The 21579-nt window shown below is 31.8% G+C and overlaps 1 protein-coding gene across 4 annotated transcripts; it reads left to right on the top strand.

The window, feature by feature from the left end:
• Nucleotides 1-5199: 5199 nt before the first annotated feature.
• Nucleotides 5200-20548, top strand: T48 (FU domain-containing protein T48). Of its 4 annotated transcripts, XM_067050375.1 has the most exons (8): nt 5221-5280; nt 5385-5473; nt 5616-5726; nt 5815-5982; nt 6837-7007; nt 9024-9171; nt 13749-13893; nt 17166-20547. In XM_067050375.1, the coding sequence occupies exons 3-8, from the start codon at nt 5642-5644 to the stop codon at nt 17349-17351; spliced, it is 903 nt and encodes a 300-aa protein (XP_066906476.1). In that variant the 5' UTR covers nt 5221-5280; nt 5385-5473; nt 5616-5641; the 3' UTR covers nt 17352-20547. The 4 variants fall into 4 exon arrangements, with proteins under 4 accessions (XP_014273998.1, XP_014273997.1, XP_014273993.1 ...); XM_014418511.3 differs by having other exon boundaries at nt 5202-5473; nt 5600-5726; XM_014418512.3 differs by having other exon boundaries at nt 5200-5726; nt 6837-6995; nt 17166-20548.
• Nucleotides 20549-21579: the final 1031 nt, after the last annotated feature.

Below are 21579 nucleotides of genomic sequence, written 5' to 3'. Positions count from 1 at the left end.
TACTACTACTACTACTACTACTACTACTACTACTACTACTACTACTACTACTACTACTACTACTACTACTACTACTACTACTACTACTACTACAAAACCATAGCAATAAAAAGCAGCACCTATTATCATTATCCCACCGGTTTCTGAGGTACATCTTAAAAAGAGCCACAGCGAGGCACACGTAGAAACTTTCCTTATTAGATCCTTAAAAGAGGAAACTAAAGTCTACCTGACCATCAAACATGACTTCGACAAAAATATACTTTTCCTACACAACTGCGATAGTCTTTATTACTACATGCACGCCCCCCAAGGTACCAAACCTCTTACAAAATTCATGATCAAGGGGTTCGATATAAATTACTCACTTGACTCAGAGACGTCCCCCAAGCTCGCCTCCCCGGTTTCAAATTAGTGTGGAGGATGCGAACAACCAACTCCAAAGGACAGAAGACAGCTTTGACACACTTAGTCGTCACAACAGAACATACAATCATCCACGAACAGCTCAAAAAAGTTGGTCCAACAGACCATACGATCTAGTCAGTAGAAAAAATGAAATATATTGGTGGCCCCAGGCAATGTTATAATTGCCAGGAATATGGCCACACCAGAAACTTCTTCTGACGCATCACAGTCTGCGTTCTCTGTGGGAAAAATCACCCCGTTAGCGAATGCCCTGAGATCACCCCACCACACTATATTTACTGTAACAAGGGGCATGTAGTCTCGTATATAGAAAATCTTAAGGCCAAAAAGGCACTCAATAGGTCCGTTACTGATAACATCCAGGAGGCTACGTCTCACAACTCCACCAGGGAAGACTCCTCATCATATGCGGTAAGGCTTTCACAGGGCCTGACTCCACCCACACTCGACTCGAATACTTCTACAAAATCACTTGTGTATAGTGCCAAACAGGACACATTCAAGACACTCCTGCAAGACATTGAGAAACGCAGAAAAGACATCATTGTAGGTCACCTTAAACCACCTGACAAAAACCAAATACACCCTAATGCTACGAAGTTATATCACTGAATCAAGATCGGCGAAAATACACCGAGGCAGTGAGTTTCTTACTCCCGCAGAACAGACAAACATTCTATCTGACTACAACCTACAACGTGACAGTGCACGCACAGACGTCACTAATCCCGAACCAACTGGTCCATATTATTAGATCATATATTAGTGATCCAGTTCGGGTTAAAACTCCACTCCCAAGCCAGTCACTTGAAGTGTTACCCAGGGCTCGGTCCTCGCACCAATCGTATTTAACATCCATACTGGCCGTATGGACCGACAATAGTCGGGATGAAGATAGACAAAGTTCAAATCTCTGCGTATGCTGATGATATAGCGATATACTCAGCTAGCATGAATAAGCCATGGAAAAAGCCACAACAGCAGCTTAACTTATCACGGACAAACTACGAGACATAAATATACAGATCAACGCACAAAAAACAGACGCCATTACTATCCCAAACAAGAAATCTTCAAAGAACTAATAATTAACGAACCGACAATACACACCTAGAGACATTTCACATACCATATGACAGTGCACTAGAGCCATGTGTCCTATATGGCATGAAACTAGAGTCTCACCTCTTATTCTCAGCACAAATAAAATACAGAATTCAGATTGTGAAGTCAACATCATATAAACTCAAACACCTAATATACTCACCGGGGCTGTCTCTCAGATTCAAACTACTCATATATTAAGCCATACGAAGGCAATCATTACTACGCGGTGCACCACTGCTACATTTCTTATTCCCAACAGCCCTGAAGTCAAGACAACGGTACCAATACAGCATGATACAGAAGATTTGTAGAGGCACTTCACTTGAGAAACGTAAAATAAATGACACATAAACCGTTAGAACGCTTTGTCCAAAATCAACTCTCCAACTTCCTATATGAACGTTCCCTTATCAATCCTTTCCAATCTGGCTTTCGATCTAGCTATTCAACGCAATCCCCACTCCGTAAAATAACCCATGACCTCCAAAACTCCTTTTGAACACCAAAACCTCACTATCCTCATCCTTCTAGACTTTTCCAAAGCGTTTGACACTGTTGACCTTAACATTCTCTTTACTAAATTGCGTAATCTTCCTCTATCCAACAGTGCTCTGTGCTGGTTCAAATCCTTTCTCTCAAATCGGTCCCAGTATGTAGTCGTCCCAGGTCAACCTCCATCTAAGACCCTCCCCCTTTCCTGTGGTGTTCCTCAAGGCCCCTCTTTATCTCCTACTCTGTAATGACCTTCCCCTCCAGATCCATCACTCCCAATACCACATACCACTTCCCGCCTTCTGACCTATTACCAGCCACAGAGAAACTTCAAGAAGAATTGGATGGGATTTGCGAATGGGCTAGAGCTAACAAGTTATTACTAACCCTTACACTGTAGTAAGTGTTCTTGTATTTCCTCTCCTGATGATCAGAATGCATAGCCAGGATCCCGTCTCCATTGATCCTCCTGAACAGTCTACTATGCCCCTCATAAGTTAAGGAATGGTAGTTCGTTCCTAGTTTCATAAGCCTATAAGCAGAGCTAAGGGCTTGAGCTTCAATCTCTATATGTAGAGGTTTAATGTTCAACAGAATCTGCATTGCTACAGAAGGAGTGATGCTTATGGCTCCCGTTATCATAATAAACACCCTAGTGGAGGATCTGATAGCTGAGTGGGTTGGCGTATGAGTCCCAGAGCACTTGGTTCAGAAAATTTATAGTTCGATTCCCACCTGGGTTTGTCAATATTAATTTCCAGACGACCCCGAGATATGGATCTTGTCATTCCCACTCCTGAGATGTATGTCCTCAGTTGGTCTTGAGCTCCTCCATAAAAAACAAATAAATAAAAAACCCTCCAGTGATTTTTTTCTATATCCTACCTCCAATATCACTTCTATTTGGTAGACAAGAGTCACTCAGACAAGTGTGGAAGCGATGTTACCCAACCTGAAGTAGCACGCTGCGCTTCCACCAAGGTGACACTAGGACAAGCTAGCGTTTTATGAGCCCTGTGATGTTGAAACTAAGAAAAGAAGTTTATATGAAGTATTTTCTAAAGCACGAGACTCAATGTGGTTATCGTGTGGACAACGTATGTTTCATTTCAGAGACATTTGACATGAGACTGTATAACCGCAAATTTTGACTTATCTTGAGTTATATACTTATCGTTTACACTTCCCCACGCTCAGCGGAGAAGGGGTAAGTTAAAGAAAAAAATAAATAACATCACAAAAGGGGAAAAACAAAAAAAACATAAAGAATAAATTGCTCCTTAGACACCACGTTATTTTTCCCTTGGAAATAATGAAAACCCCGAAACAATGTGTCCACCATAGAACTACAATATACACCTATATAAACAATTATCGAATTGTGACCACTGGCGAATACCTTTACATATAGATAACAGAAAACCTAAGGGTGTTACCAACCCACCTGCTGAATTATCGTAATATTCAGTAAACAAAAACAAAAAATATATAGGTAAATTAACAAGTTGAAAGCAGTGTACATACATAAGAAAGAACAGTTGAACTATATGTACAAAAGTTTAATCATAGGAAGGAATATATGCACACAGAATAAAAAAGGAAAACAAAGAATCCTTATCAATTAATAAAACAATTAAAACTTAAAGGTTGACTTAACCTTAACTTAAATGCTTAACCTTATTGACTAAATTTACATTATTATACAAAAGAGGAATATACAATAAAAACAAAACAAAGTTTAGTTCGAACCCCACGTAGTCTTTGGGTGTGCCCCTGGCATAACACAAGGTTGTCCGATATTTCCTTTCTGGTCACCATCTCACCTTCCCAAGAATTATGAAGATGACCTCTGGCACCACTCTCCTGACAAACTATCACCACTTCATATCGAACAATCGTAAAGTGTTCAAAAACCACCTCAACAAAACCATTCCCACTTGTCTAAGCATATATCGCTCTTATTTTTTTTTTCACCATGAAAACCATAACACCCCTTGTCTACTCAGACGGGTCTACATCTAAGATTGTAAACTTTTGTGCTTTTATCGTAGGCGGCGTTCAGATTCTCTCTAAATACTTCAAAGAGTTCTGAAATGTTTTGCTTCTTGGATAAGTGCTTTTGTCTATCGAAACCTTTTGATCTTTGGCTCTTTTAGCCTACCGTCATCCACTTCATGGTCATTTCAACTTCTTGCTAATTCCCGTCCATGGTTTATATATGCCAGTGTAAAACCAGTAGATTCGTGTACTGTCGTCTTCAGAGCAAAAGCTGCTTTTGATAACTCTTTGTCCCAGGTCCTAAGGTTATCCCTTACATAAGAGGTCAGCATACTTTTTATCACTCTGTTGACCCTTTCTATTGGGTTGGCTTGCGGATGGTATAAGCCGTAAGTCATGTAGTGACCTTATATTGCTCCATCAAGGTTTTAAATTCTCTACTTTTGAATTGGACCACGTTATCACAGATTATTATTTCAGGAACACCGAACATGTGGAATACTTGTTCTTCTATGTGCTACACCACGAGTCTGCTTGCAGCTTGTCTCAAAGGAGCTAAGATGGAGTATTTCGAAAAATAATCTGTAATACAAAGTATGAACCTGTTTTGCTTTGTCGACAATGGTAAGGAGCCCATCAAGTCTGCATTTATTATTTGCCACGGATATTCTGCAACTTTCTGTTGCTCCATTAAACCTGCTGGCTTCTGCTGACTTGGTTTGATTTCCAAACAAGTTTGGCAACTTGCCACGTAGCGTCTAACATCCGAATTCATGCCTAGCCAATAATATTATTATTTTTACAGACTTGTGATACAATCGATATATTCACAGTTTACCACAGAGCACACCATGTGTTGGAGGGGTACAGGTCAATTATTCTAGTATTTATTAACAATTATTTCTGTTAAAACTTTTAATAAGTTATATTTTGGCACGCATACAGTACTACAATGTGTGCGGAAATGGCGCAAGGGGTTGAAAAGTCCTAAACAATTGTACATAAATATTTATCTATAATTAAAAAAAGATGCAGTTTATTACTTTTTGAGCGAGCAGAAGTCTAGTACTGTTATCTTGTGTGGATTCATAAAAGAAATTTAGAGTATTTTCGTACTTGTTGTTAACTAACTCTAATAACAACTAATGGCCTACTTCTGTGTAGAAAGTTTTCCTATGACGTCAAATCGTCTGGTGCATCAACAAATGATTAGAAGTTGACTGCATATTGACTACTATTATACTTATTATTATTGTAAAGCATTTAATTTTTTTAATGACGTACAACAAACATTACTTTCTTTTTTAAATAGTAGATTTTCATTTATAATATTTCATGAATGATAAACGGCCTTTAAGGTTGCCCATTGATGGATGATTGAGATGAAGACTAGGAAGTTATCCACTTAATTAACTAATCGGAATATAACATATTTTGAGAAGGATAGGTAAATATAGTGCAACAGATCGATATTATAATGAGTGTTATTTATATAGAATCTTCAGTCCTTTTAATCAGGAGTTAACAGCTTAAGTGAATCACTTATCAATAATGATGTATTAATTCTACCTAGAGGTTGTGATTGCTAGGAATAAATGAAGAATGAGTAAGGAATATGGAAAAACCTGTAAGGGTTCTCTCCCTGTGCTTTTTACTTCAACTGTTGGTTTGGTTATACCCTGTACAAGCAAAGGATAATGGTATGTGTTATATTCAATTATTTTTGTTTGTAGTCTCTGAGGTTATCAATTTTAGTTGAGGTCCTTGTTAAGTTATGAATATTTTAAGGTTGTCATCTCATTAGCTGCTTGAGATGTGATGAAAATAATTCTTCTAAATGCACCAAGTGCAGTCAACTTGTTTTGAGGTCACAACATTGTGATGAAAAATCTTGCCCTCCTGGTTATCTTTCACGCTGGACATCACTTTCAGATTATATGTCTTCTGCATGTCATGGTAAAAATTAATTTTATTATCCTTTTTTAAAAATGTAAAAAGCAAATTATAACAGTACAAACATATGTTATAAGATATGCTTATTATTAAATTAGTTACTTGATGAAGTTCACTTTCATTGATGCAATTTTAATGTTTCATTTTCAATATTTAATTTGTACTCCATTCTAGTATACTGTTAACTATCATGAAATTGTTAATGCTAATATTTTCATCAAAGTATTTATCGTACTTTTGGTAAAATGTTATTCATTCTCCATTTCTATTCTCGTAATATTGAATAATTAACTTTAATATTCTTATGAAATTAAAATTTATAATTAGTTGGCACATTAAAATAAGTTAATCATACTTATTTGTGTTTTTCATTGGCCGCACCCCCAACCATCTTCTCCTTATTTAAAATTTAAAGGTTCTAAGTGTTATTATTGATAAGCGTAGAAGCAATGTGTTTTTTTTTTTAATGGTGGTTTAACAAAAGCTTAAAGTAGTGCTGAGAAAGTATAACAGCCCCCCTTCATAGTATAACAATACCTTCCCCAATGAAATACTTAGTGTTAGTTTATTCTTATATCATGCAGTCTATGTTGGATCTATTTGTTTTTGCTTGGATACCATCATGATGACCTCCTCTCCTCTGACCTCCAAGTACCTATTCGAATTAGTTTATCTTATTCAGTGAGCTTAGTGAGTAGAATTTGACTTTTCAAGCCCTAATAACTTTAACTATGGCCAATAATACCTATTAACTAGATACAATTTGTTCTCTCTTTTACCTATTGTCTGACTTATATGTTAAGCATCACTTTATTTTATATTTTTTCTTATATAGCTCTTGTAATAATGTCTTACAGAAAACCCAGATTCTAATGGACTGACTGGGGAAGTTGTTGGAGCTGCTGTTGGCATATTTCTTTGCTTAGGCACGGCTGTTGCTTTTGGATTTTATTGCAAGTACACACAAAAGCGTAAAAGTAGTAAACATCCTCCATCTATCACTCATTCTACTCAGAGTCAGTACTTCAGTAAGCATAAAATCTTTACTAACATTCTACATAACTATTTTTTCTTTTCTAAGTTTTGTGTAAGTGAGCCTTCATATCTTTATGCATTGCACTTAAAATTTATCAGCACTAACCCCTTACAAAGTTAATTTTGATACTACACATTACCTTACTTCTTATATGCAAAAGGGAGTTGAAAAGGGAGGATGTTCAAAATAAAATTCACTACTCACTATTTAATTTATCTTCTCTCTCACTTTACTGATCTTCAGGGTTACAAACCATGTATAATCTAATTGTGAAAAGTTTGTAAACAACATGAAAGAATCAAATTAAATTAAAGAAATATATCTAAGAAAAAAATTATAAGAAAAAAATGTTAGAAATATGTACCAAAACTGAATACAGCACATCCATTTCCATTAATATAGAAAATGCATGACAAAAACTGCATTAGTTAATATCTAAATCATACAAATGATATATAAAAAACACTGAAGAATTAGTTTTCTTTATAGTCAAACTGGCTTTAAATGACACTTATTTACTTATGAGAAGATTTATTTTAATGTTTCTGTCATGTTCTTAGCTTGAAAATGAATTTTTTGTCTGTTTATTTTTGATTACTTTATGATGCCTCACAATGAAATAAAATTATCATAGAGTGTTTATAAATTCTATCCTAAATTCAGCTCTTATAGTATGCTGCTCATTAACATTCAAAACTTTGAAAACTACTATTGTAAATTGACTTTACTGATGATATTTGATGGACAAATATCACTGTCTTTAAGGATTTACCTAACAAATCAATATATTCTTACAAGCTTTGTGGATCAGAAGCTTTTAAGAATATATTGGATCAGAACCTTATTATTTCCAGAAACAGCTGTTTTCAAATTATGTATGATTTCATTGCAGAAATCCATCTTCTGCTACAAGCAGTTTACACTATACAAAATCTGCTAGATCTCTCTTTATGTACCTTATTTAAAGCTCTCCACACTAATAGAATTACATGTTATATAACCTAATAATTGTCTCTTGGTATCAGAGGTTGATGAAAAAGATTATTATCAAGTGCAAGCAACAGTTTTTTTGTATTGTGGTTTTGGCTAAACCAACAAGATGTAATGTAAATAGTTAGGCCAATTACAGATCATGGAGAGAAAAACACTTTATTAAAGAAAATGTTGTGCTGGCCAACTTCATTTGGTTGCCTTATACTTATAACTAACTGAAGCACAATTTTTTTTATAATCCTATCAATAAACATAGTCACAGCATATTTTTATATATTAAAAATTTTCAACCTTATAAAATTGTGGTCGGCACATTGCAAGAAGCTTCACTAAATTTAGTTTTCTTAAAATACTAAGAAATCAAAAATTACCACATTTGGAAGAACAGGTGATATTTTTCAGAAATTGAGTAACCCTTAAGTTGAATGTATTGGGAATTTTACTGCTAGCATTCAGTGCAAAATGCATTTAATTAATTGAAACTATGAAAACTTAGTCTTTGACTAGTGATACTGACCTAATAGGACTTGTAAATGAATTTTGAGGATTGCATATGTATATAGATTAATAATGATAAAAATATGTAATTTCTTTCAAATTATATGATTTTTGGTTTTAATTTAATTAAATATCGCTATGTTTCCAAAATGTTATTTGATGCACTTCCTATATTATTAGTTTTATCCTTTTTAATTTTTTCTTTGTCACTTTAAGACTGTTACATACTTACAAATTGGCTGCTATTTCGTGGTTATTAGCCATGTATAATTCTTTATAATTAAAATTAATTACCATACTTCCAATTATTATTAAGTAGGATGGATATAGAAGAATGACACTTAATTGTCAAATCATATTTTGTTGTCATTGTTATTGAAATTTTCTCAATATTGTATTGGTATTTCTTTAATATATAATATGCTCTGCATAATCCCTATTTATTTTAGAGGTTAATCTTCCCTCAGTTCCTTTAATTCTTCTTTTATTAGTCTCTGAGCTAGTTCTTATTTTACAGGCAGCGATGAAAGTGAGCGTGAAGTTTTGGAATATCTTAGAGAAATCAGAGAATTAAGAAAAGAAGCTCCAATATTTTTAGACATGTTAAATGAAACAAGGCGTCAGGTTAGAGCATTACCTTCTTATTCAGCTCTTCAGCCTTACAGGTAATTTATTACCAGTGGTGTAAATTTTACTAAAACTTTCATTTATATTGGTGAAGGTTACTCTTGTTATATTAATAGATAAGTTTTGTTATCAATTATCTATTAATTCTTTTATTTTTAAATAACATCTTGAGAATGTCAATAATATTTTCACAGAATTCTTAACTTAGCCCATAAATTGATCACAGCTTTGATCAAAACTTCAAGAACTTACTTGTTAGTACTTTTCCTACCAATTTAAAAATTAAATAGCCTTTTCTACTGAAGTCTGCAGATCTAAAGTCAGTAAAGATGTTACTTCACCAAAAGTAACTCTTTATCTGAAAAAAGTATCACGGGACCTCTCAATTCATCCCTGGAAATAAATAGATGGTTTCAACGTATACAGATTTGGTGAATGTCAGGAGTTTAATCTTGGATTTTAAGATATTCTTTCATTATAAAGAAAGGTTCTACTGCAGATACTCTTAGAATAGGTGGGCAGAACAGAGCTATTCAAGGCACAACATTTTACAATTAGAATGCCACATAATCCTATTAAGCTAAAATAAAATTAACCATGATTATAGTTTTAAATTTGCTGTCAGAAGCTTATAATAGAATCTAAATGTTATTGTGCAAGGAAATTTGTACAACCATGATCAACGTAGACACCACAACCAAGGAAATTGAGGGAGATGAGAACATGTTCTAGAGGTAGGAGAAACTTGTGTGGTTATTGGAATCTTTCCTGCTATGTTATATGCAGTTATTGATTGGAGATATGAATACATAGCTGAGAATTGAAAAATACTATCTGCAATGACTAACGCTAAAGTGTATTGGCAAATTTTACTAAATTCAATAATTTTTTTATTGGCTGCACTATGTTTAGTAGTAAAATATTTGTAAAGGGACATGAACATATTTAGGTTATTGTAAATAGAGCTACATATATTATCACTGACAGAAAACTTGCATAGAACTGCTAAAACTTGACATATAGAAGTGCTAATGCTTACTCTAAATTTCTGAGCATGACCTACTCTGACCTTCATTTTCAAATAAGATGCACCAAATCCAAAATATCTCTTAAGATATAAGCAGTAAAAAGTGCCAATCCTTAATTTGTAACAATCAGCAATATTTCAGATCAAGAATTGAAAAATAGGTAGCCTGAAAGTTAAAACATTGAACATAATTTATTCGTATGGTGATATCCCTCATTCTATGTGCCCCATTTCTTTGAAAAACGTGTCTACATCCACGATAAATAATAAAAAAAATAAGGGGCTTAATATATCTCCCTGGAGAACACATTCAGTAATTCCTATTGGGTTATTCTAATGATTGCTGCATTTTACCTGCATGGTTGCATTGTTATATAAATGTGCGAGCATTCTAAGGAATTTGCGGCTTATTCCCAATGAGAAAAGTTTACACCAAAGTTTAGAATGCGAGACTGAAAATCTACAAATATATAGTAAGCAGTATGTGCACGTTTCAATAAATTAATTTTTAAGAGGGTGCTTTAACAAAAATATTGTTCAAACAGCCTCTGTCCTGCCAGAAACCCGATTGTGATTCTAGAAGAGCATCAGTTTTTGACACCAAATCGATTATCTGTTGTATAAAATACTGGTGAATATTTTAAGTAGGCTATTTATCAGAATACACCTATAATTTGTTGGGTTATTCAAATTGCCTTTTTTATGTACTGTAACCGATAGAACATTTAGTTCATGATTTAGGAAGTTTTTCAGTCTGCAATATTTTATTAAATAGCATTTCTATATACAATAGCCCGTTATCGGACAGATTTTTAATAAAATCATACGTTATTTTGTCCAATCCGGGAGATTTACCAGATTTACATTTTTTAAGAGAGTGGTCAGTTTCAGCCCGTGTTATGGGGGTATCAAAGATAGGGTGGGTTACATAAAAAATATTCATGCTAAATTCTATTATATTGGGATATATCTCATTAAAGAAGGATTCCCATTGAGTACATATAATAGGAGAGGACTGTTTTTTATTTACTCTAAATTTATTTATAATGGACTAAAATGAAGAGGAGTCTTAGGTCCAACAATTGTTTAATTATACTTTTGTGATAATTTCACTTTTTGTATTTAATAGTATTAGCATATATCTTTTTCTAAAAACTAAAAAAATAACATCTATGTTTTATATATATATATATTTTAAGTGTGAATTTAAGGTTTTTTCTCATGACTCTTTTTAGCTTCCTAAGCTCATAATCAATCCATGGTTTCCTAGTTTGATATGTTTTGTTTCCAGGAAATTTAATTAATTTTATAGTTTTGTATTTTTATATTTTATAGTCCATTAATATATGAATAAATGAGTTTTCCTTCGGTTCTTTCCTCAGGTGTGTTATCCTGTTTAATGAAAATTTGATTTTTCCTAAATGTTTCCTTTTTTTTCCATAATCTTGTTTTTCTAATTAGCTATTAAAGGATATCATTGTGGGTCTTGATCCGAGCCTGTAATAGTTGTTAATCGAGTTTTCTGTTAAACTAATATCGACGCTGGAGAGTGCTGACTTGACAACATCTACAGCATTTTCTGATGTGGAATCATCTTTTTCAGGAAGATAGAACATAACTATATTATTTTTTCTTTCTTTCTTCTCTAAGTAATTTATTCTTTGTTTTAATTAAATGTTTGATTTTTCAAGCTTATCAGTCTTGTTTTTTAAGTATTTGAGTTCTGATGTTACATTTCCTAATAAAATGAGCATTTTTTGTTGCGATTCTTTTATTATCTTGGTTTCGTTATTGTTGTTTTGAATTTCCATCAAAAGTACTTGATCGTGGCATACAAGCAACTTTCCTGCCTCAGATCCACCACCCTCTCCGATTAAACCAATCAAAATTATGCCTTTAGTGTCTTAGTTCTTCTCTTTTCACACATACATCAATAAAGAACTATATAATGTACATCACTGGGCTTAATCCTTAATGAATTCGATCAACTTTAACTTCGATGAGCACAAAATAACATAGACATGATCTTCACTCTATCGCGGCAGGTGGCCAGCTCCCACAGAATTTAAAGAATCTAGAACAGATTGAATCTAATAATGGAACAAAGAAATTATACCAGTTGGTTTATAGGGGCAGAATCATATTTAACCCTTGGTGAGTATATAGAATGTAATTACCTTCAGTTGTGTGGGTATAGGGTGTCTCACAGACACCTACCACCCTGATCACAAACACGAATAGCTAACACATTTTTCGAGAGCATTTGAGGCAAAATCGGTTTCTTACATTTTCGAATACAAGCAGTGAATGTTTCAAACCTTCTTGATGACATATTGCACAATATATGTCGTCCACAAATTTTTGAAGTTAATTTTTTCGTAAATGTTCATGACTTGCTTTATCTATCATAGTCAGCATTAAGAATCCAATATAAGCTCTCATTTCATTCCTTAAAAATACTTTGTGGATCATGTTTTTCTCTACATTTTACTGACATTATTTTGTAATGTACTGTCTCCTCAATTATTTAGTCAGAAATGAATAGGGGCAGTATATCAGCCAGTGACCATATATAACTAATAGTAACTATATAAAACAGGCACTTGGCCAAATTCCAAATCTCTTAGCTCATATTAGGTAAATGCACAAAGTGAAGAGTGTTACCAGAAGGAAAGCGTTAACAGTGTAGAGTTTCGGAATAAGCCCATTTGAATGGTTTAGGATTGGCCTTTGAGTTTGTGAATCACAGTTGCATGCAATCCTGCCAAAATATTCAATAAAAATTCACTGAGTGTCTATCAGACACTCACTGAGGGTTAAAAATAACCAACTCCTTATACATGTACAAGAATACCTTCCTTCTAGTATGGTGAAGAGACTGGAACTATAGGTTAAGTAGAATACAATTGACATTGAAGGAAATCCTGCTGAAGTTAATAATGATCTTGAACCTTCCAATGATAAGGAGCTTTAAAGTAATAGACCTGCTGGAGTTATTCCTGGTTCTGGTGACCTCTAGACAGAACTACTTTAACATAGTGCACCAGATGACAAAGAGCCTTCACAATCGTATATTAACAATATGGTGAGAGGATTTTATACTTGACGAGTGGAGGAGAGCTTTTCCCTTTCATGAAAATGGCTACTTGCTAATCTACTCCAATATCAAGGAATTAGCTTTTTTCTAGTGTATGTAAAAGATCTTATTGAATAAATAATTTCTATATCTCCTTCTTTTTTCTTCTTTATCATCTTAGTTCCCCTTTCCTTTTAGTAGTTTCTAGTATTGTAATAATTGTGACCCAAATACTCTATAATTCATTTCTGGCTGTTATGGGAAGAATCCGTATCTAGTACGCCTGTTATTATGCCTGAATTGGACTGGTTAGTCTTCTTTTGTCTGGTTATTATTTTGTTACTTAATTTAATAATTTAAAGTTAAAAATTTTGTATGCTCTACTTTTTCTATATTGACAATTGTTGGTGGTATTGTTATCAAACTTCTAGGTTCCTTTGACATTTTTGTTATTATCTATTTTTTTGAAATATATTTTAATGTATTGTTAAGTAAAGCTTTTTTTATTTCAGGCCAGTGTTGAAAGATCTCTCTCGAATTCTGATTCTTCTCAATCGACCTGATGGAAGTTTGACACATCCTCCTCCTGATTGGGAAACATTGCTTGCTTGGGCTCACCGAATTCTTAATAGATACAAAAAACATCATTCTAATCATGTAAGCAATACTCTTGATTTTCCTCAGTAAAAGAAATTTTGGCCTCTGAATTGAATCATTTTGCCTTTATGAACAATAATTAATACATAATATCTTTTTACATAAACTTTTTACAATTACTATTAAACTAGTATTGCAAATTTCATTTGAAAAAAATCTTTTTCATTTTTATAGGATTGAGTTATAAAATTTATTTTTTTTGAAGTAGGGAAAAATCTTTCATAGAACAAAATACAGTAAACAAAAATTTAAACAACAGTGTGGTATTCCTATTCACTAAAAAAAAACACCTCCCAATCCGCCTTTACCACTATTACTTCGTGGGGCAGAAGGGCTGTTTACATACTTCTTCTGTGGACATCTTATTTAAGCTAAGCCATTGCCTGGCCTCTCGTTTCTTGCTCTTGTGCTCTGAGCCTTCAGTTGATTTGTGCTGCATAGTTTGCTGCAGCACTCTAATTCTCTTATCTAGTCATTCCTAGTCATCATCACAAGAGGAGATCATAACCCAAAAAAAGGCAATCCTTCCCTGCCGGACCCGCCCCACTAAACTCCCGGGGAGCGACGGCCCTATATCACTTTTGAAATATTAGCTTAAAACGGAAGAGGAAACTTTAAAATAGTTTAATCGCGCAATATTTTAAATGCATCTGAAATTAAAAAACGCCATGAAACTCTCCATCTAGCTCTTCCTTTTCTCGAATTAAACCTGAACAACAGAAGAACAAATATTCCACTGTTTCATCTACGGAATCACAAGTTGGGCACAATGATCTGAATCTCTAGTTTGAAGCAGACTTAGTAGGACCTGAAGCAACCAAGCCCTGTAAGCAGTTAGGTGAGGTAATAATCTACCTTCCCATGTTTCTAGGATATCTATGTTGGTATATTGGAAATCATACAGTGGGTCCATCTTCCAGAAGATGAGAAATTCCAACGTCACTGTCATCTTTCAATAGTATGATTTCTTTCTTCTTTTGCTAATGTAGTTCAGTAACCATCCAGCTCTTCTCATTTTCTTTAAAACATCCGGCTGCATTCATCTGCCAAAAGATCAATAGGATGCATATCTGTGATGATGCAAACATAACATTGTAGGGCACTGTACAAAAAGCTTGAGCGACATGCAGGGCACTTCTTCATTGCTTACTGATAGCTATATAGACATAAGAATGGCACTTGGCTGGCTTCTGCCTAGATCAGTGCTGCTGACTGATTATCTCCCTCACTTTCCTACTATTATTAATACTTTCTCAGCTTTATCATTTGTAAGCTGGAGGCTTATTGCTGAAAGCCAATGAGGAATGGTGACAACTGACTTGTTTGCCTTTTTAACTTATCTTTTCCTTGAGTTTTCCATGAGCTGTGATTGCCAGATCGTTCACAAAGCTAAGTGTAATAGTTTGTTCCAGTAGGGGTAGTCTGGGACTATGCCATTCATAATATTCCACAACAATGGCTCTAAAAATGAACCCTGAGAAACACGACCCATGATTTTGTAAATTTTGTAAGTTTCTGTATCATACTTCAAGATTCTATCAGTGAAATAACTCTCAATAATCCTTATGAGGTGTTGTGGAATTTCCATCTGTTGCAATCCGTACATGATAAATTTCCATCGAGCTGAATTGAAAGCATGCTTAATGTCCAATGTTATAATGGCGCAGTATTTCTTACCTCCTCTTATCTGCTATTGGCCCAGAGCATTGGAATCCGCTATTTGCCTGCACATTATTTCTAGTTCTTCCTCTGTGATTTCTGACCCTGGTTCTAGATTCACCATCACTGTTTTGTCAACGAGCACTTCCTAGCGTCTTTGAAATAGCACTGGCACTATTTTTCTAATAGTTTAGGAGAGCTCAGAGGCAACAAGTTTGAACTGTTTTGTTGGGCCTTCCTACAACTAAAAGGTACTACTAATATATAATGCATTCAAATGTAAATTAGTACTTGTAGAAGACCTATCTAGCAAAGCAATTATTTATAAATTGTAAATAATTAATAACTTAAAATTAAAATACAAGTTATACTGCTTTTAAATCTTATTTCTGTACCTTTCTAAACCTTATTTTTGATACACTAAAACATTTCAAATATTTTAAGATTAATTAATTACAACTTTTATAAAATACTGATTAACTGATATAATGATGCAATTGCACAATGATCAGCTCTCTAGTCCTGATTATGATCATATGGTAGTAATTCATCTTTTTCATAACCTGCTATTATTATATATATATAAATAAATAAAATAAAAGTAATTTAAATATTTTCAAGTGTAATAGTTTCTTGAACTAACTCAGCTGAATGTTTTGAATGTTCAGTATTGATTTTGATGTAAGAATATTTATGTAGTTAAACTATAGGTTTATTTGCCCATGGGATTATTCATGATCCTTAGGTTAACCTGTCAAAGTGTGTTAAACGGAAAAGTTGTGTTAAAAGAAGAAATATTTCCTTCTTTTAGCATGTTAAAATGATATTACGTTTAACATGGTTGGGGGTATGTACTATGTTAGTAGGTCTGCTAAATGGAGAAAGACATCATGCAACAGACCAGCTGCGCTCCATTTTGTCTGTTGTCATTTTGATAGGTTAGCTGCTCATAATTCGTGTTTGGTTTGTTTTGTTTTTTGTTCTGGACCTTTTTATACTTTAATAATGTAGTGGAAAAAATAATATTAAAGTAATTGAGAAAAAAAGTATGAGAGGAAACAAGTGAGGTGTAGGAAAGAAAGATGATGTGACAAAGCAGTTGGAGATATTATTTCGTAAAGGTTTAAAAAGAAATAGAAGGACAAGGTTTTAAAACAAGTTGCCCAGAAAATCCACTAGAAGCTCCTCTTCATTTAAAATTTAACATGGACTTTAACCTAGGTTGCTCACAATCCTATACTTATAACATTTAGAATGTTACAACTTTTTACATTTAACACATTATGAATACCTCTAATATTGATCCTCAGTAAACATATTTCTTATAAGCCTATTAATGGTTCCTTTGGAACAAACTAGCTTTACTTTCAAATTGAAAGGAAGAGGAGTTCAACACCTCTTAAGAAGGATTAGAATGATTTTTATTAAATGTATACAAAAGTATACAATAAATAGGCCTACTTACCTCTATTTAAATATTTTTCTTCAATTAATTTGTGCATGATCCTTAGAATTTTATTTTGTTTTATTCATGATTGTTTGTAAGTCCATCTGTTGTTATAGTATTGTGTGTGTTTTAAAAAACATCAGTGAGTTTATTTTTATGTTATTAGGTAAATGAGTTGGTCAGTTTCTTTCATGGTGAACCTAGCCAGTATGGTCTGTCTTCATTTGATTCAAACTACAATACCAGGAAAAAAAGAAGTAATGAATTTCTTGATTGGCAGACAAGTTCCCAATTGGATGACTTCATATCATTAGGGTTCAGGCCACAAGATGAAATAACAACTGAACTCTAAATTAATTGGTTACCCATTGTTAGTTTTTAATTATTTGTATTATAAAAATAAAAATATCAGGTCATTATTAAAAATGTGTATGTTTAAATCTAATTCATAATGTACTTTTATTGATGGTTTTTATGTATTACCATAATTACTTTTCCTTACAATGAAATTACTACATTATGAAAAAAAAATAATACTAGAATCTGCTTGATCTTTATGAATACTGTAAAGTGATTAAAATAAAACAATAAAGAATTGCATTATTCACTGCGATATTATTTTGGTAATGCTAAATTTTTTAAACAATATATCTCGTTAAAACATATTATTTTATTTAAAAGTTTTTATTATGCTATCCTATGTACATTAAACTAAAGTTTTACCATGGTTTTCTTTTAATGTTGCTGTTATTATATGTTTAAAAATTGCTTCTAATTTATTTTAATATTATAATTAAACGAATGTTTAAACATTAAAAACCTAATGTATTAACTTATTTACATATATTTCAAAGTTTCTATTTATGGTTTATGTTTTAGCTTTAGACCAAATTATTGTTTTAGTACAAATAATTCTTTTTTTTTTTTTATGAGCTTAAAATGAAATATTAATTTTATTTATTATATTTAAAGATGAAAAATATTTTTAATCATTATAATATTAAAACAAAATTTTCATGATTTTTTTTTTATTTTAAGAGATGCAAGTGTGGTCAACTAGTTAAGCGAGTTCTATTTCCTCTTATATGGTCAATTTAAATGGAAGAGAGAAGGGAAAAATGTTATAAAAATTAATAGAATAACTGTTAGATAGGATTTTAAATCCAACTTGAAATTTTTTTTCAATATATTAGTAAATTAGAAGAAAGGGCTAGAGGTATTTTCTTCACATTGATCTGAGATTCACTTTTATGTGTTAAATATTTTTTTCTCTTTCTGTATTTTCATCTTTTATTTGTCTTTTGTTTAAAAACTGCCTTGGAGTGAAAAATAAGGATTTGCTCATTTTGACATTTCATTAATTGTAATTATGATACCTATGGAGTAAAAACTTTGGTAAGGGGTCTGTGTGTGTCTAGTCACACTGACAAGACTAACCATAACATGACAGATGGGTCTGTTGGACTTAGTTATAATTATTTGTTTACTTTTTTATCAAATCATATGTTCAATATGATGCATTTATAACTGCAATTATTTGTATGAAAATGGATTACACAACCTTAAAATAATCAAAAATACATTTTTTGAACACCAAAATATAAGACAAATATATGTATATATATCACTCACTTAGTCTCTTAAGATCCATCTGTTGTATTGAGGGTCAAGTAAAAATCTCTAAATTTTTCTGTCAAAAGTTGGATAGATAGCTATTATAGGAACCTTTAAGTTCCATGTTGTGACATTCTCCATTATTTCTTTTTTTCCCTGTCTATTGATTATAATATATAATTAAACTTTTGCAACCTTTTAGTGTATCTAACTCACTTCTACTCAAGAGTTACAGATGAATATATAATGTGTATTTACATTTTACATGGATTCTATAAATTATTATGCTTCACATTTCTCGTTTAGAATCGTTTACATGGATGTAATTTTAATAATTTTTATTCTTCATATTTTAATTTAATTTAGTATATTTGTTAACTCAATACCTCATGGGTAACCATCTTAATTTACTTATTTAAAACAGGAAGTCTTACTAACTAAGCAGATCCCTTCTGCTCGGTTTAATATTGGTCTACCTGAAGTCTTCCGTGGTCACACAAAACTATCTCTGCAATATTTGATATATTTTTTTAGTTTTATACACTCTTTCTCTCTCTCTATTATATCCAGTTTTGGGGAAATGAAAGTATACCTGTTGACTCCTCATTTAATTATTTCTTTTACTAAAAGCTTTAATCCAATGAAACCATTGAAGTGTTCCTATCAGTTACATGTTAATTATGTTTTCTGTTATTTTTTGTAAATTAGTATAATGGATATTTTGTGATAAAGTATGTAACATTTTGATCTGTTTTTCACTTATTAATGGAACCTAATGTATGTCATTAAATGTATATGTTGTATATTATTTATAAAGGTTAGCTTATTGTATGACTTATTCTTAACAAAATATTATTACTACTTTACAGATCTACTTGTTAGTTATGTACACCATAAATTATCAGCTCTTAAGTTATCTGTGTAGCGAGAAAAAATCCCACTTTATGTTAACTTAGCAATAGTTATTTATCAGGCAGCATGACAATAATTTATATAAATGTATTTATTTAAAACCAAAAAGTTTCCTCAGTTTGTAAATTGTTTTTTTAAAAGAATTATTCATTCTGTTAGATTCCTTTGAGTTTCTATCACTATTATTTTCTATAAAAACCATTTGTTGCATATATTACACTTTCAGTTATATATGTAAAAAAATCCACATATACACACACCCAACATCCATGCATACATGTAAACCACACATATATACCTGGGGAAACACTTATAAAAATCATCTCACCATTCTTTAGATAATATAAGATTTTGTATATTATACAGAGATGGCTTTATTACAGATATTGCAGGATTATATAATTTGAATATATTATATTTTTAATACTTCTATACTGTTAACAAAATATTAAACATTTTTCTATAAAAGAATTTTAAAATCTTTGTTAAATAGATTACTTTATTTTTTTTACATTAAGAATATTTGTTCGAGTAAGTAATTTTATAACACAAAATAGTCTGATAAAGAAAATGCTGTACAAATTTTGTAATAGCCAGTTTGTTAAATATAACTTTTTCTCAATCTTTCTTTTTATAAAAATCCAAAAGACTGTTCATCCACTTTTTCATGTTCATTTATAGTTTGGTAGTATAAAAAAAAAAAAAGGGAAAAGATTTTCATGTTTTCTAAGAAATATTTATTGCTGGTGTCATGTTTAGAGAGATCTGGATGGTTAGGAACCAATATGGAGCAGACAATCTATAAAAATTTAAACCTTAAAACATTATATACTTACGTTTAATATATTTAAACATGCATCAATAGTGGTATGTAATTTATTTTTTTATGTTAAAATGTAGTTGTGAAATCATTGTTTGTAACAAGTTGCTTTTCTGGAGAGTACTGACAAAACAAATAAAAAATCATGAGAAGGGATAGCCAATCCTTAATTTCTTGTTGGTCGGGAGCTTGAAAAAAAAAAAAATGCTTTTTATTAGAAATATTTGAAAATAATATAAATGTATTATTGATGAAACAATAGTAATCATTATATCAACAATAACTGGATCAAAAGGCTCAGTAGGAATATAAGACCATGTTAGCCATAAGAAGTTGAAATAGGTAAAGCATCCTTCAAGTAGTTAAACATTGCAAACAATAACACATTAAAAGCGGATCATCAAGTATTACCTAGAATTTTTGAGATGGTGGAGTTTATTTTATTTTGAGATTATTACTTTTAAGTTGAAGAGGTGTAGTGAAAAGAAATATTGGAACATATTCAAAATAAGGTTATACGTAAGAAAAAACATACCTTACCCACTTTTAATGTTTCAATTTAAGGATGCTCATTTTTTATTTTATTTGATAAAATGGAATTTATTATTCTTAAAGTTAATCCTTAAAGTTACATTATTGTATAAATTTGGGCATTTATATAGTATGTATATAATTATTGGCTAATATGAATATATTGCTTCCTTGAGAAATGTATGAATTTTTCAGTAATTATAAATCTTTATTATATAGGATACCTAACTAACCTATTCAATATACCATTATCTAATAATTATATAACAATGACTTATTTATATTATAGAAGAATTTAACCATTAGTGATTATATGTGAATAACCAAACTTTCATTCTGTTATATTTCGTATACTATTTTTAAAATGTTTTTTAAAACTATTTTCTCATTATTATTCTCTAAACTAAGTAGTAAATAATAAATTGCTCTTGTCACTCTCCCATATGGAATTATTTTATATAAACTTTTTTACAGAATTTACTAATATGGAATTGCAAAGTCAGTTAAATTTATTTCCTTTTTCCCCATTATATTTATCTTAGTTAACTTTTTATATTAAAATATTTTTTTAATGAAAATAATCTTTAAACCAAGTACTTCTTCCGAAGTTCAGTTATCTTTAATATAATAAAACATATTTCAGAAGGCAACAGTATTTTCTTTATATGTACTATTTTAAAAGATACGATTTTTTCTAAGACTA

Source organism: Halyomorpha halys, unplaced genomic scaffold (genome assembly GCF_000696795.3).
Source record: "Halyomorpha halys isolate HHAL.00 unplaced genomic scaffold, Hhal_1.1 Scaffold199.1, whole genome shotgun sequence".
Lineage (NCBI taxonomy): Eukaryota > Metazoa > Arthropoda > Insecta > Hemiptera > Pentatomidae > Halyomorpha > Halyomorpha halys.
This window is presented reverse-complemented; position numbering and strand designations above follow the sequence as displayed.

Excerpts from the sequence above, each read along its gene's own strand:
- T48 (XM_014418511.3), top strand. The coding sequence starts at position 5,642 with ATGGAAAAACCTGTAAGGGTTCTCTCCCTGTGCTTTTTACTTCAACTG. Across the intron at positions 9,172-13,748 it reads TCAGCTCTTCAGCCTTACAG|GCCAGTGTTGAAAGATCTCT; the intron begins GTAATTTATTAC and ends TTTTTATTTCAG. Across the intron at positions 13,894-17,165 it reads AAAAACATCATTCTAATCAT|GTAAATGAGTTGGTCAGTTT; the intron begins GTAAGCAATACT and ends TTATGTTATTAG.